We start from the raw sequence: 17,818 nt of genomic DNA, 5'->3' as shown, positions 1-17,818 counted from the left end.
ACGATGACGCAATGGGCGACGCCTCACTGATGACGACACCTCGACGATGACGCTTTGGGCGACGCATTACTGATGACGATACCTCGACGATGACGCTATGGGCGACGCCTCACTGATGACGGCACCTCGACGATGACGCTATGGGCGATACCTCACCGATGACGATTCCTCGACGATGACGTTTTGGTGACGCCTCACGGATGACGACAGCTCGACGATCACGCTATGGGCGACGCCTCACCGATGACGACATCTCGACGATGACGCAATGGGCGACGCCTCACTGATGACGACACCTCGACGATGACGCTATGGGCGACGCCTCACCGATGACGATACCTCACCGATGACGCAATCTTGTTACCAGTAATTAATATTATCCATATATGCATTATCTAAGAAGTCGTTAAAGGTGTATCACTCAAGATTTATGTTTTTTTATATACATGTGTATGTATTGATATTTAATACAAGTGTCACCGCAAATTTGTTTTCAATAAAAAAGAAAATCGGTGAATTGCTAAAAGTATAGCTTTGTAGTATTATGTTGATGTTTCTTATTTATAAAATGGTTAAATTTAATGAATGAAATGATATGACTAAATTGTTTTATATTAAATGATAATAATTGACATGGAACAGTGTATAAGGTTCTTGAAGAACGTTGGCTGTGTCTGCAATTTGTTTGGTTTGACGCCAGGTCAATCGTAACAACTCGGCCATCTCCGGCAAGCTACGAGATAGACCTCGTAAATAGTAGTAAGGTGATAGATGTGCCCGCCTTCTGGTAGTAAAATGGTCTGGTAGTTGACGTGTCCGTCAGTCCCCAAAGGATTCATTCATATAAATGCAATCAGATGCATTTCTGAGCCTGCTAGAATCGACTCCCGCAGTGTGTGTATTTGTATACAAAACCATTTTTTTTTCTGAGTTTTGCTTATATTAGAAATACTATTCCTTGCATGATTATTTTGATATAACGTACTTCTAATGCCCACATCATGACAGTGTGTTGTATGTTTTTTACGTACCTTGCTTCAAGAGCAAGTTAACATTTATTGTCCAGCCTTAAATTTGATTTCTCAGTCATAATTATCATCATCATCATCATCATCATCATCATCATCATCATCATCATCATCATCATCACAACCACCACCACCACTATCATCATCATCATCATTATTATCATCGTTATCATCATCATCATCATCATCATCATCATCATCATCATCATCATCATCACAACCACCACCACCATCATCATAATCATCATCATCGACGTCGTTGTAGTCGTCATCGCTATCATCGACGTCGTGGCGGTTTTAGTCGTCATCGCCACCACCACCACTATCATCATCATCATCACCACCAACACCACCACCATCATCATCATCATCATCACCAACAACACCACCATCATCATCATCATACTTATCATCATTATAACACATTTTCATCCTTATCGTATTAAATACAAATCAAACAATATTTTCAACGTTTAATTATATCTTCAATTATAAATTTATAATCCAATTGTGTGACATGTTAAATAATAAGCCATTGTATATTCTATTATTTAGGTAACTAAATGTGTTTATTGTTTGGTATTTCTTTTGTAGCAATTGTCCATATATGATATTATTATTTTGAAGATATTATTATATTTACGTGAAATTTATGTGATAGATGATTAAAATTAAAAAAGTCAACATGTTATAGGTATATTTGTCTATTAAATACGGATTATCATCCCTATCAATCAATTTTCCCTAAGCGAAGTAAGTACTTAACATTTAACAAATGATATCACATTAAACTAGAAAATGAGTTCATTTGTAAAGGGATTCTTTTTAAAAAAAGTCGATCAAGTTGAACCGACTATTGCACGTGTTGATTACGAAAGTTTTCATCCAAGTTCGATATATTTAATAACACCAGCCCCAACGACATTGCTGTGTAAAGTTAAATCTTTTTAGGATGCATGTTAATACACAACATAAATCAAATTAATTGAATACACATAGAATTGGTTGATGATAATTAGTTTGTGGAAAAGTGACATATATTTCTATAAATAGAATGACACTTTTATGATTGTTTCACTGTTTTTCATTGAACATGAATTCCCATAATCGATGCGAACTTTCAACTTATTGTTCATATTTTGGTGAATGTGAAATGAAGCTTTCCACCCTCATATTCAAATTTGAGATCCTTAAATGACGGCGAACTGTTCATATGTTCTCGGATGTCTTTCATCTCACTGGCAGGTTCCACCGTGCAGTCCTCCATTTCGCATGTAATGGTGTGTGGTATGTTCTTCATCGTCTCTATCAGACTCCGCACCGCCTCCGCTGTCATTGTCACACCCCATAGTTTAATATCGGTGATGGAGGCTGGAGGGAGGAGGTGGAGCTCACCTAGATCTGTATCCCATATGCCAAGGCGTTGTAACTGAGGGAGACTTGGTAGTGTATCCACAAGTAACTGGACATTCTTAACGCTCTGTAACACAACATGTTGTAGTTTACTCCTCCTTTGATCGTGTTTAAATAATCTAAATATGTACATTTCAACATTCGATGATACATGATATAAGTCACATGTTGTAATATGTGTTGGATCAACCTGCACACGTGTTGTATTGTCTCCGTGTATATACAGATATTCCAGCCTGTGACACTGGGACAGGTCATACTGCCCATCACGGTACCACAGTATCACTGCTTTGAGGGAGTCGGAGGAGGATGTGATCACCTCCTGCAGCTCTTCCCCATTAATTTGATCATAGCATCCACTGATGTGTAGTGACTGAATACGTTCCTTGTTTATCATCATCAGCTTTTTTAACACTACGACATCCTCGTCACTATAAATCCAGAAGCGTGCGAGATAGAGCGGTATGTCACCATAGTTGTTCGCCTGTGCTTCACGGAGTCCGGAGAGAATCGGGGGCTGAAGTAGTCTAGCCTCTCTACTGTAGATTGATAGTCGGTATGGTGGTATAGAACTATTGATCCATGAAGACATTTGTACACCGAGCTCGGGCTTCATTCCACATATGAAAATAAATGTCTGAGAAACATCTCCCAAGATATTTTCCTTATTATCTTGTTCGTACTTGCTTGATAGCTGACTGTAGTCGTTTTCATTTAAACATAAATGAAGAGCCGTTAAAAACTCTTGAAGTGTTTTATGAAAGAATGAAAAGTGAGATGATCTCTTGATCAATGAGTTGGATTTCTTCTCCGTGAGTAAGCCTGACGTCAATGCAAATTCAACCTGCTTCCTGCTTAACAAATCGTCGACTGTTGTGTTGCTGAAGACAACAGACGAATCTCTGCACTCTGAAAACAACGTTTTGTATGCTAACTTTGCCAGCGTAAGGTAAACCATGGGATTTTGCATGAAGCATTTATGTTTCTTTAGTACGGGTGGCAGTTCAATTTTCGGAATCTTATGCTTCCGTTGCATATTACTACATCTACATGATAGCATGTTTATCACGCCAGCATAAATGTCACATTTTGAATCGGTAAACGATTTTCCCTCGAACCACAGGCACACGAGCTGGGTGATACTGATAGGTGCTGACAATAATCCTTCAAGATTCTTCGCTGACACCATTTTCATGAAAGCCTTTGGTGTCCGTTCATCCTTATTTCCCTCATTAAGAATGTTGATGATATTTTCCACGAGTTGCTCTGTGTCTGCAGCTCCTTCTATTTCAAGATATTTGTCGATCTTTGAATCCTGCACTCTAAACTGTGACATTCGCCAGGGACGCGTTGTCGTGAGGAGTGTGGCCTTGTTGGCCGAATTTCGGAAAGGGATGACTTTTTCCGCAGTTTTGCAGGTACAGTTTACGTTTTTCGGATGGGTCCATTCGTCGAGGCCGTCAGCTATGATTAAACATGTTTCACTTTCCAGCACCGTCTGTAAGAGCCGGTAGCCATCATCGGCATCCTTCTCGTGGTAGAATTTACGTATAAGTTGATCCTTGATCATTTCTGCTAGATCACACGTTTTACCTGAATCTCGTAGGGTGACATGAAACAAAAATGCAAACTCTTTGAAGAATTCTGGGTCGGCATAGCTTGTTTTAATACCAACGTTTTCCTCCGCTGGTAAATACTGGTGAGTCCAATCCAGGGCACACATTACGGAAAATGTGGATTTGCCTTCGCCCGGTTCGCCAACAAGGAAAGCATTTCTGAGCAACTGACCGTTTTTTGAGAAAACATCTGAAAACTTTGCAACTTCTTGACCACTTTCTTCCTTGTCAATTTTGCCGATTTTTCTATGATCTTTCTCCACAATTTTCGGTGCCACGTAGAATTTCCTGAGTTTTGCGTTCTTTTCCTCAAAAATGGGAGATACCGGCATGTCGGCCAAAGTGGTTTGGTAATGGTTTGCCAAACGTAGTCGTAATCCTGAAGTAAATGTAAAAAATATATCATTGAAGACATAAAAAATAAGAACAGATACGTATGCATTATCACAAGATGCTTAGTACAGAATATAAGTAGCAGCATTATCACAAGAGGCTTTTTGCGGAAGATAAGTAGCAGCATTGTCACAAGACGCTTAGTACAGAAGATAAGTAGCAGCATTATCACAAGAGGCTTTTTGCGGAAGATAAGTAGCAGCATTGTCACAAGACGCTTGTTGCGGAAGATAAGTAGCAGCATTGTCACAAGAGGCTTGTTTCAGACGACAATGAGCAGCAATATCACAAGACGCTTGTTGCGGAAGATAAGTAGCAGCAATGTCAAAAGACGCTTAGTATAGAAGGTAACGAGCAGGAATATCACAAGACTCTTGTTGCAGAAGATAAGTATTATCACAAGACTCTTGGCATAGACGATAGGCGGCAGCAGTATTATCACAAGACTCTTGGCATAGACGATAGGCGGCAGCAGTATTATCACAAGACTCTTGGCATAGACGATAGGCAGCAGTATTATCACAAGACTTTTGGCATAGAAGATAGGCAGCAGTATTATCACAAGACTCTTGGCATAGAAGATAGGCAGCAGTATTATCACAAGACTCTTGGCACAGCAGATAGGCATCAGTATTATCACAAGACTCTTGGCACAACAGACAGGCATCAGTATTATCACAAGACTCTTGGCATAGAAGATAGGCAGCAGTATTATCACAAGACTCTTGGCATAGACGATAGGCATCAGTATTATCACAAGACTCTTGCATATAAGATGACAGCAATATTATCACAAGACTCTTGGCATAGAAGATAGGCAGCAGTATTATCACAAGACTCATGGCACAACAGACAGGCAGCAGTATTATCAAAAGACTCTTGGCATAGAAGATAGGCAGCAGTATTATCACAAGACTCTTGGCACAACAGACAGGCATCAGTATTATCACAAGACTCTTGGCACAGCACATAGGAAGCAGTATTATTACAAGACTCTTGGCATAGAAGACAGGCAGCAGTATTATCACAAGACTTTTGGCATAGACGATAGGCAGCAGTATTATCACAAGACTCTTGGCACAGCACATAGGAAGCAGTATTATTACAAGACTCTTGGCATAGACGATAGGCAGCAGTATTATTAAAAGACTCTTGGCATAGACGATAGGCAGCAGTATTATTACAAGACTCTTGGCATAGACGATAGGCAGCAGTATTATTAAAAGACTCTTGGCATAGACGATAGGCAGCAGTATTATTAAAAGACTCTTGGCATAGACGATAGGCAGCAGTATTATTACAAGACTCTTGGCATAAACGATAGGTGGCAGTATAATTAAAAGACTCTTGGCATAGACGATAGGCAGCAGTATTATTAAAAGACTCTTGGCATAGACGATAGGCAGCAGTATTATTACAAGACTCTTGGCATAAACGATAGGCGGCAGTATTGTAAGTTGTTAGGTTATATGAGTTTGAAAAATGCAGCATCATTTCTCTTTACTTTAATGAAAAAGAGACACAACTAAAAACTACTCTTGTTAAGTATCTTATGACTTTATTTTTGCTTAACAAATCATACCAAGTCTCATGTGAATATACACTTTTTGCATAATTATGACAATGTTAAAACTTTTTTTGCAAACAGAAAGCACTGAACACCACTTAAACATTTTTTTACGAACCAGAAAGTTTAATATGATTATAAACACTTTTACATGATGCATTCATCGTTACAGTTTTTCACACTATCAGTAGATATCTGGGCCGAACGTTTCCAATCAGAGTTTGAAAATCACTACTCAACTGTAGCCATTTTCAGTATCTTGAACCCCCTTCACCATTGACATTGACTTTGACGTCAATCCCCTCTAACGCTATCCCAAGCTAGCCCTTTACATCAACTACCTTCATACCAAGATTTATTACTAGCCACCAATGGTAGCTTAATTTATTGGGCACAAACCAAAGTTTGACGCCCGCCAACCAAAGACATCCTCATTCTGATAACCCAGTTTTCTCTGAAAGCCTGTTTGAAGAAGTCCCTTATTGACGTTCATTGATTGAAGCATGAAGTTTCAGTGCTCGATACGCCATTGATGAAAATCGTCTCTTACCTTCCTTCAACATCTCTGCTTCGTTCTCTGCGCTTATCTTGAAATCGTCTGTTTGCAGCTGTCAACAAAACAGATCAAGACATTAAGCATACCATAACTCAAAGGCTATTTTACAAAAAATATAAACTAATAAAGACAATATTGTAACGAAAAACAATATAACTACATTAGTGTATTTCATAATTAAAAAAAAATGCATGTTACAAACCATGAATGAGTTACCTTAAGTCGTGGCCACAACATGTGAGTTGTTGGAAGTCAGTAAGTATGTCGTGAGCACTTTTTATGTACGCTGTCATTGAGGTGACAGGCGTATTTTTAATATCTGTTTTAATCTCGTGCTCACGACATACTTACTGACTTCCAACAACTCACATGTTGTGGCCACGACTTAAGGTAACTCGTTCATGGTTTGTAACATGCATTTTTTTTTTAATTATGAAATAAAGTGTGGCAAATCATAAGGAGTGTTAAAACAAAAATGCCAAAAGCTGGAACCCTTATTGATGCACTCTTACTCCGATGTAAGATTTACCACAATTAATATTATTGTTCAAATATAATAAAAAGGATGGATAAATGTTGAAAACAGTTGTTTTTGTGAATATAACAGAGTTTAATTTGAAAGAAAGGTGTAGAAACACGGTATTTCTACCTTATGCGACTATAGTAGATCACCGTAAATCTTTTAGCAATTACCAATAATTTAATATTTTTGCTATTAAATCCACGGTTATAATCCTATTATCAGTTATAAATAGTTTCCATAAATGCACTATTAAGTAAGTAGTTTATCACTCAAAATAGATGTTTGCTATACATGTGTATGTATTGATGTTGAATGAGAATGTCACTTTTAGCAGATGATGTTGCTCAAATAGCGTCTTTGAAGACCACATTTTTGTAACGCAATTGAAAATTAATTACGGCTGTGGTGTTGCGTGATTCATTGATTGACATTCTCACGTGATGTTATCAATGTATTCAAAACAGGGCTACATATCCACCACTGTTTTTAAATCCCGGTGGCTGTGAGGCTTAGTTGGCTGTTTCCATCTTTTTTTCTTGACTTTACCGGCGTGGGTTCGAACCCCACTAAAACCAAAATACTTTGTTATGCTATAACTGTATTTTTTTTCTGCAATTTCGATATCATAGAGTAAACTAATGATAAAATAAGTGTTTTAGATGCATTACCGGGATAACTAATGTTTGGTTCAAAACATGAGCGAGTCACTTTAATAAACTCGAGGCCACCACTTCGTATGCAATAGACGCGGGAGAGCTCAGACAGGTTCAGTTTGTGTCATGGGTGGAGTCCCAATGGTACGCAACCTTGGTTTGCCTTACATCGAATAAGGTCACCACGCAGAAATATGCACCCCAAAATCCCTGCATATACCCATATAGGGACCCCCACCTACACCAAAATCCGGTGATCTTATATGACAAGCTGTTTAACCAAGGTTACGCTGTACCAGGTTGTGCATTGTTTAGGTAAGCTAACTCAGTTGTGTCCACTATCATGTAAAGTCATACCTGTCTAATATGTTCAACGGCGTGCTGTGCCTGTTGTCGGTACGCTAGTTCAGTTGTGTCCGCTATCATGTAAAGTCATACCTGTCTAATATGTTCCACGGAATGCTGTGCCTGCTGTCGGTAAGCTAGTTCAGTTGTGTCCACTATCATGTAAAGTCATACCTGTCTAATATGTTCCACGGAATGCTGTGCCTGTTGTCGGTATGCTAGTTCAGTTGTGTCCACTATCATGTAAAGTAATACCTGTCTAATATGTTCCGAGGCGTGCTGTGCCTGTTGTCGGTATGCTAGTTCAGTTGTGTCCACTATCATATAAAGTCATACCTGTTATATGTTCCAGGGCGTGCTGTGCCTGTTGTCTGTACGCTAGTTCAGTTGTGTCCGCTATCATGTAAAGTCATACCTGTCTAATATGTTCCGAGGCATGCTGTGCCTGTTGTCGGTATGCTAGCTCAGTTGTGTCCACTATCATGTAAAGTCATACCTGTTATATGTTCCAGGGCGTGCTGTGCATGTTGTCTGTACGCTAGTTCAGTTGTGTCCGCTATCATGTAAAGTCACACCTGTCTTATATGTTCCACGGCGTGCTGTGCAGGTTGTTGGTACGCTCGCTCAGTTGTGTCCACTATCATGTAAAGTCATACCTGTCTTATATGTTCCACGGCGTGCTGTGCCAGTTGTCGGTACGCTAGCTCAGTTGTGTCCACTATCATGTAAAGTTATACCTGTTATATGTTCCAGGGCGTGCTGTGCATGTTGTCTGTACGCTAGTTCAGTTGTGTCCGCTATCATGTAAAGCTATACCTGTTATATGTTCCACGGCGTGCTGTGCCTGTTGTCGGTATGCTAGTTCAGTTGTGTCCACTATCATATAAAGTTATACCTGTTATATGTTCCAGGGCGTGCTGTGCATGTTGTCTGTACGCTAGTTCAGTTGTGTCCGCTATCATGTAAAGTCACACCTGTCTAATATGTTCCACGGCGTGCTGTGCAGGTTGTCGGTACGCTCGCTCAGTTGTGTCCACTATCATGTAAAGTCATACCTGTCTTATATGTTCCACGGCGTGCTGTGCCAGTTGTCGGTACGCTAGCTCAGTTGTGTCCACTATCATGTAAAGTCATACCTGTCTTATATGCTCCACCGCATGCTGTGCCAGTTGTCGGTACGCTAGCTCAGTTGTGTCCACTATCATGTAAAGTCATACCTGTCTTATATGCTCCACCGCATGCTGTGCCAGTTGTCGGTATGCTAGCTCAGTTGTGTCCACTATCATGTAAAGTCATACCTGTCTTATATGTTCCACCGCGTGCTGTGCCAGTTGTCGGTACGCTAGCTCAGTTGTGTCCACTATCATGTAAAGTCCTACCTGTCTAATATGTTCCATGGCCTGCTGTGCCTGTTGTCGGTATGCTAGTTCAATTGTGTCCACTATCATGTAAAGTCATACATGTCTAATATGTTCCAGGGCGTGCTGTGCATGTTGTCGGTAAGCTAACTCAGTTGTGTCCGCTATCATGTAAAGTCACACCTGTCTAATATGTTCCACGGCGTGCTGTGCCTGTTGTCGGTATGCTAGTACAGTTGTGTCCACTATCATGTAAAGTCATACCTGTCTAATATGTTGCACGGCGTGCTGTGCCTGTTGTCGGTATGCTAGTCCAGTTGTGTCCACTATCATGTAAAGTCATACCTGTCTAATATGTTCCACGGCGTGCTGTGCCTGTTGTCGGTATGCTAGTCCAGTTGTGTCTGCTATCATGTAAAGTCTTACCTGTCTAATATGTTCCAAGGCGTGCTGTGCCTGTTGTCGGTACGCTAGTTCAGTTGTGTCAGCTATCAAGTTAAGAAATACCTATTTAATGTGTTCAACGGCTTGTAATGCCTCAGGTCGGTATATGCCAGTTCAGTTGTGTCATCTTTCATGTAATGTCACACCTGTTTAATCTGTTCCATTGCGTGTTGTGCCTAGGGTCAGTAGGCTAGTTCAGCTGTGCCATCTATCATGTAAAGTCACACCTGTATAATCTGTTCCACGGAGTGTGGTGCCTCAGTTCGTGTATGCTAATTGTAACGGCCATCTTGTTATGTCACACCTGTTTAATCTGTTCCACGGAGTGTGGTGCCTCAGGCAGTTCAGTTGAGTCAAAAAGCATACAAGTTCGTACCTTCTTAAGCTGTTCCACAGCGTGTTGTGCCTCGGGTCGGTTTGCAAGTTCAGTTGAGTCATAAAGCATGTAAGTGCGTACCTTCTTAAGCTGTTCCACGGCGTGTGGTGCCTCGGGTCGGTTTGTGAATTCAGTTTAGTCAGTTAAAGCATATAAGTTCGTACCTTCTTAAGATGTTCCACAGCGTGTTGTGCCTCAGGTCGGTTTGCTAGTTCAGTTGAGTCAAAAAGCATACAAGTTCGTACCTTCTTAAGCTGTTCCACGGCGTGTTGTGCCTCGGGTCGGTTTGCAAGTTCAGTTGAGTCATAAAGCATGTAAGTGCGTACCTTCTTAAGCTGTTCCACGGCGTGTGGTGCCTTGGGTCGGTTTGTGAATTCAGTTTAGTCATTTAAAGCATATAAGTTTGTACCTTCTTAAGATGTTCCACAGCGTGTTGTGCCTCAGGTCGGTTTGCTAGTTCAGTTGAGTCAAAAAGCATACAAGTTCGTACCTTCTTAAGCTGTTCCATGGCATGTTGTGCCTCGGGTCGGTTTGCAAGTTCAGTTTAGTCATAAAGCATGTAAGTGCGTACCTTCTTAAGCTGTTCCACAGCGCGTTGTGCCTCGGGTCGGTTTGCTAATTCAGTTGAGTCATAAAGCATGTAAGTTAGTACCTTCTTAAGCTGTTCCACAGCGTGTTGTGCCTTGTGTCGGTTTGCTAGTTCAGTTTAGTCATAAAGAATGTAAGTGCGTACCTTCTTTAGCTGTTCCACGGCGTGTTGTGCCTCGGGTCTGGTTGCAAGTTCAGTCTTGTCCTCCAGCAGGGTGCGGAGCTTGAACAGAAAGTCCACTAGTTCCGTGTCCTTGACTTTCTGGTCACTAAAGTGGCGTACGCCTCGACCAATGTCCCGAACCTTAAATGTAATGTTTCAAATGTATTGACAAACAAAGCTACAAAACATACAATATGTAGTAACGTATCTATATATATATTATATATATAGAGAGAGAGATAGATAGTTAGATATAGATATATATATAGATATGTTACTACATATTATATGATAGTATGCATGATAGTATACATATATATATGTGTGCCCGGTAAGACTCCTTGGTTGTTTGGATAAAAGTAACGAATACATGTACAAAATAATCAATAAGATAGAGTACTTGCAATGGTTGTCATTGTATTTAATAAGTACACAGAGGAACTTCAAGTGAATACTAAAACATTCTGCATTAATTTATATGAACATTCATTAAAGCTGAACTCTCACAGATTGTTTAGACAACTTTTTTATGTTTTGTATGGGAACAAGCCAATGTTTGCGTTAATGTCTGTAAACCAGTAATATAAGACTGCTGACAAGATCAGATCGCGTTTTTTTCAAATTTTCGAAAATTGAAGTTTAATGGCTAAAAGCATAAGAAACGCTTTAAGAAAAAGTTTTTCGGCAGTTCTTTAGTGAGTAATCTTATATGATTGAATTAAATGTATTAATGCCTAAATCAGCTGATTCTGGGATACAAAATGAAATAAAAGTCAAACTGTCTGACAGTCTGTGAGAGTGCAGCTTTTATAAGTCATCTAAATCGCATAATATGATTATAGTATGATTCATATGTTTACCTCTGTTAACAAATTTGTCTGTGTCGCAACGTTAAACGACAGCTTGTTCTGGAAATCCTTACAATTCATCATGACGCTGATCACTCCGTTGAAGTCACTGTCGTTGATGGAGGACTTGGTCTTGTAACCATCAGGAGGCAGGAAACACTTGCCGATCTCCCAGTGGCTCGTACACCATTTGTCGGCATTCGTGTTCTTCCATGATGGTACCGGAAACCTGTGATGTTGAATTATTTCATCACGGACGCCTTCACAAATCCTGTTTGGACACGGAGCATACATCTTATGAGGGGAGTTATGAAATTTACAGTTTCCAGTACTGGTGCATATCCCACGAGTAGAGCATTTCAACACGTTCTCGGTGAAACATTGTGCACATGTTGCCCCGCCTGGAAGACCCTTAGATGTTCTGACGTTGTTATAGATGTCCTGGTGAACGCATGTCAGCACATCCTCTACCAGAGGCTGTAGACCATCCTTGGTTATTTTGAGGGCGAAGGCAGCCTTAACCCAGTTCTGGGCTTTCTTATCCCTCAATAATTGGCCATAAGTCGTCATTGTTTAGCCATGAGATTGTATTCATCACCTGGTAAAAGAAACAAGACACTTGAGTTATGATCTTTTATTTATTGAAAAAACATACTAGTTACGTAACTAGTTAACCCGATAACTAACTAGTTAATTAAGTGGTTAACTAGTTACGTAACCAGTTAACCACTTAATTAACTAGTTAGTTATATGGTTATCTGGTGGCAGAAGTATGCCACCATAAGACTCACATGTAAGATATGAGCCTGTTTTTTGTAACATGAGTTCCAAGTTTCATATGGATACCTTGACCCAAGTTTAAAAGGTGTCTTCAATCCTCATTTGTGGAATTTCCCATTTTGAGACATTTACGCATATAAATTTTCAAATTTGCAGAATTTCACGCGTTTAAATTTCCCAAAATGAAAAGGCTAGGCCTCTTCACAATTTTTGGTGAAAAAGCCCTGCATTGGGCAAAAATATAATTTCGACCACCAAATCGCAGGTTCGATTAGTATATACAAATTTATTTTAGCTCGATATTGTGACGAAAGCATATATAGCTTACAGAATCACTCCCGAGTCTGTTTCCTGGGCAGAAACTAGTACTGTGTCCTTTTTTGAGAGGCCATGAGAAAGTACCCCTGATGGGGATCGAACCCACAACCTCTTGGGTAAGAGGCGGATACCTATACCACTAGACCACTCTCACCCCCTCTTGTAATAAATCCAGTCTATGAAACGCATAGCATCATCACTCTGGTGAACGAGAATGATTAAATTGATGCTGATCCGTGGTCGAGTGGTGACGCACTTGAATGGCACTCCAGGGGTCGGAGGTTCGACTTCCATGCAGGCCTACAGTCTATAGTATCAGGTATCACCAGATAAGGAAAATGAAATGATAGAACTATGTTTCATTCACTATATTTCAGTGGTCGAAATTAGCACAAGCCCACAAGCCCTGCACTGGTAAAATGCTTTCCGGGCTTGCTCAGATTCTTGATTTTATAAAGCAGGGCTTATCATGAATTGACATTAAACAATACCATAAGTATTTTGGCTTTTTCATCCAAAAGTCTAATTTCGATGACTGATATTTCACTCAGTACATGTGTAGATGCATTGTTATTAATACAGTATTACTAGTATTCATTGTATTATTTATAGTTATTCTTCTTGATATACCTGATTTATATGTTTATAGTATACCATTTATGTAATTTTTTGTTCTTTAAGACTGTATGTTTCTTTGTATATGTTCTGATTATCATGTGTCATGTCTCTTCATATCAGAGGAAATAAATTATCTCTCTTTACCTTTTGACATGACATGTTAGAATAATTAATGGTAAATGCGATTGTGTTAAAAATTAGGACGAAGCGCGTTAATTGTATGTAGTTTAATTTCTGCAAATTAAAAGACTGTTTTATTTAAAAACGTTCATAAAATCATAATCATACATGTGAACTCTATCGGCGGTAGGTCAAATATACCGCTTTTGAGACCCTTCTAACGCCATACCGCTTTCCTGTCGAAATTTACCGCTATTCAAAGCTCTTTAAAAAACGCAAAATTATATCAAATTGGCCTTAAATTTTCTTTTAAAAACTTTAAAGAACATGGTGCAATAAACAACTTGTCAAATCACTTAACACTTTGTCGAGATCGTTGCTAAGTTACCTGTATGGTACACCAGACTACTAATCAGCATTCTTTGTTAATTGGCAACCTACTAATCAGCATTTTTTAAATATCAAAAACATTATAAAACTGTCAAAACATCAAAGAAAACAACAGTTTCAATGTGTTAATTATCTACAGTGTATAATTAAAGTTTTACGACATTTTGGCGGGAAAATTGACATACACAATTCTGCAATCGTCTGTACTTACATTCCGACCTGCTTTGGCAGTCTAATTTGATTTTTTAGCAGCTCTTCTGAATATAAACTTGTTTTTACAAGTAAGAGGTAATATTCCTTCTGTTTCTCGGCAAAAACACTGACATTTGACAAGTCTCTTAACCATGACGTATTTTATGTGTATTTTCCGAAAATCTAAAAATAGCAACAAATATCAAGTTTTTGTTTACATTGTTTCCATCATTGTTATTGACTGAAAAATAAAGGTATTAGAAATTCTACCGCTTTTGAACCCGAACTACCGCTTTTAAGACCCAAATCTACCTCTCTGTCATTGCCAAGGTTCACATATTTGCATAATGTTAATGTGAATTTGAAGGCATTTTTGTACTCAGGAGATCTAAAAAGTCAAATCACCCTTGTCATGTCTACAGTACAGCCATTTAGCTCGCAGAGTCAGTGTTAATATCTAAATTATCATACACCAAATTGATGATTATGTGTTACTATGATTCACAGCCTATAAATAGGTTTGCACTGGGATACCAAGATGGTTTATCACAAAGGTAAATGAAAGAAATGGTTTCCTAATATAAAAAACACACAACTTAAAAAACCATATATTGAACCAAAATGCAATACTTTTGTCATAAAGAATGACAATTCGTATAATATACTGTATGTATAACTACATTTATGGTAATCAAGTCTAATTTCATATATTCATCACATTTGTGCAACTGTTATGGATGAATGAGTACAGTATTGAAATCAGTAGAATCCATGTGATATAATCAGAAAGTATTTTGTTAACTCTACAGTACTTAAGCCGTATTCCCTTTCTAAATTATTTATCTTTTATTTCCCCCCTCTTTAACCAGTATGTATATCTATACCTAATTGTTTATTTGAAGGTCTTAATGGGAAAATGATTTCAAGGTTTGAGCAGTATCATACATACACGTAAAACGAAAGCATTTAACAGCGTATTAAAAAGGTCGAACAGGATCATAAAAAAATATGTAAAATGAAACATGATTTTCAAATATTAAACTCACAAAATATGGTTTTTCATTTCTTAATGTCTCTGATTACACATATAATGTGATGCTGATCTGAAAAGTTGTTGAATTGTGTTTAAAAATATCAAAACTCACATTCACGGCCGCTATCCTAGTAACCGAATACGTGACGAATATTAAACAAAGCGCATGCGCGAATACACTTGGTCGTCGACCCTAACAACCCGGCCTTCTCCGGCAAGATTCAAAATAGACCACATACACACTCAAAATTGGCCGTCGGTCCCTCTCATTGGGTGGCTGTGTGAGCCGTAGGGTTAACATCGTTTCTGCCTGACTTCTCGAAACTTATTGAAAACATTCCGAACACTTAGAACTGTCTTTCAAGGTTTGAGCAGTATACATACACGTAAAACGAAAGCAGTTAACAGCGTATTAAAAAGGTCTAACAGGATCATGAAATTATACGTGTAATGAAACATGATTTTCAAATATTAAACTCACAAAATATGGTTTTTCGTTTCTTAATGTCTCTGATTACACATATAATGTGATGCTGATCTGAAAAGTTGTTGAATTGTGTTTAAAAAAATCAAAACTCACATTCACGGCCGCTATCCTAGTAACCGAATACGTGGCGAATATTAAACAAAGCGCATGCGCGAATACACTTGGTCGTCGACCCTAACAACCCGGCCTTCTCCGGCAAGATTCAAAATAGACCACATACACACTCAAAATTGGCCGTCGGTCCCTCTCATTGGGTGGCTGTGTGAACCGTAGGGTTAACATCGTTTCTGCCTGACTTCTCGAAACTTATTGAAAACATTCCGAACACTTAGAACTGTCTTTCAAGGTTTGAGCAGTATACATACACGTAAAACGAAAGCAGTTAACAGCGTATTAAAAAGGTCTAACAGGATCATGAAATTATACGTGTAATGAAACATGATTTTCAAATATTAAACTCACAAAATATGGTTTTTCGTTTCTTAATGTCTCTGATTACACATATAATGTGATGCTGATCTGAAAAGTTGTTGAATTGTGTTTAAAAAAATCAAAACTCACATTCACGGCCGCTATCCTAGTAACCGAATACGTGACGAATATTAAACAAAGCGCATGCGCGAATACACTTGGTCGTCGACCCTAACAACCCGGCCTTCTCCGGCAAGATTCAAAATAGACCACATACACACTCAAAATTGGCCGTCGGTCCCTCTCATTGGGTGGCTGTTTGAGCCGTAGGGTTTACATCGTTTCTGCCTGACTTCTCGAAACTTATTGAAAACATTCCGAACACTTAGATCTGTCTTTCAAGGTTTGAGCAGTATACATACACGTAAAACGAAAGCAGTTAACAGCGTATTAAAAATGTCTAACAGGATCATGAAATTATACGTGTAATGAAACATGATTTTCAAATATTAAACTCACAAAATATGGTTTTTCGTTTCTTAATGTCTCTGATTACACATATAATGTGATGCTGATCTGAAAAGTTGTTGAATTGTGTTTAAAAAAATCAAAACTCACATTCACGGCCGCTATCCTAGTAACCGAATACGTGACGAATATTAAACAAAGCGCATGCGCGAATACACTTGGTCGTCGACCCTAACAACCCGGCCTTCTCCGGCAAGATTCAAAATAGACCACATACACACTCAAAATTGGCCGTCGGTCCCTCTCATTGGGTGGCTGTGTGAGCCGTAGGGTTTACATCGTTTCTGCCTGGCTTCTCGAAACTTATTGAAAACATTCCGAACACTTAGAACTGACGTTCAAGGTTTGAGCAGTATACATACACGTAAAACGAAAGCAGTTAGAAGCGCAATAAACAGGTCTAACAGGATCATGAAATTATACGTGAAATGAAACATGATTTTCAAATTTTAAACTCTCTAAATATGGTTTTTCGTTTCTTTATGTCTCTGATTACACATATAATATGATGCTGATCAGAAAAGTTGTTGAATTGTGTTTAAAAATATCAAAACTCACATTCAGGGCCGCTATCCTAGTTACCGAATACCTGACGAATATTAAACAAAGCGCATGCGCGAATACACTTGGTCGTCAACCCTTACAACCCGGCCTTTCGCCGGCAAGATTCAAAATAGACCACATACACACTCAAAAATTGGCCGTCGGTCGCTCTCATTGGGTGGCTGTGTGAGCCGTAGGGTTTTACATCGTTTCTGCCTGGCTTGTCGAAACTTATTGAAAACATTCCGAACACTTCGGCCAAATCGTAACAACTCGGCCTACTCCGGCAAGCTACGAGATATAGACATCCTAAATAGTAGTAAGGATACACGAAATATGATGAGGTCGCCGGCGATTAACACCATTTTTAATCCGCGTAAAGAAGGCTTGCTGTACTGCCAATACAACAAGGAAATGGATTTGTGTTGTTACATTTGTGTTGCTATCAGTTAATTGCCTTTCATGCCTCTGTGTCAACGTTGTGGAGGGGTGTAGCCACCGGCGCCAAGTTAGCTATCCGTTGATTG

The 17,818-nt window shown here is 39.1% G+C and overlaps 1 protein-coding gene across 1 annotated transcript; it reads right to left on the bottom strand.

Annotated features, from left to right (window-relative positions):
* Window positions 1-1,710: 1,710 nt before the first annotated feature.
* On the bottom strand, window positions 1,711-15,667 carry LOC128203781 (uncharacterized). Its single transcript, XM_052905321.1, has 5 exons — window positions 15,435-15,667; window positions 11,884-12,469; window positions 11,006-11,164; window positions 6,568-6,625; window positions 1,711-4,436 (listed from the first exon to the last, which is right to left on the bottom strand). The coding sequence occupies exons 2-5, from the start codon at window positions 12,439-12,441 to the stop codon at window positions 2,161-2,163; spliced, it is 3,051 nt and encodes a 1,016-aa protein (XP_052761281.1). The 5' UTR covers window positions 12,442-12,469; window positions 15,435-15,667; the 3' UTR covers window positions 1,711-2,160.
* Window positions 15,668-17,818: the final 2,151 nt, after the last annotated feature.

The sequence above is a fragment of the Mya arenaria genome, chromosome 9 (genome assembly GCF_026914265.1).
Source record: "Mya arenaria isolate MELC-2E11 chromosome 9, ASM2691426v1".
Lineage (NCBI taxonomy): Eukaryota > Metazoa > Mollusca > Bivalvia > Myida > Myidae > Mya > Mya arenaria.
This window is presented reverse-complemented; position numbering and strand designations above follow the sequence as displayed.

Excerpts from the sequence above, each read along its gene's own strand:
- LOC128203781 (XM_052905321.1), bottom strand. The coding sequence starts at position 12,441 with ATGACGACTTATGGCCAATTATTGAGGGATAAGAAAGCCCAGAACTGG. Across the intron at positions 11,165-11,883 it reads AGACAAATTTGTTAACAGAG|GTTCGGGACATTGGTCGAGG; the intron begins GTAAACATATGA and ends ATTACATTTAAG. Across the intron at positions 6,626-11,005 it reads CCGTGGAACAGCTAAAGAAG|CTGCAAACAGACGATTTCAA; the intron begins GTACGCACTTAC and ends TTTTGTTGACAG.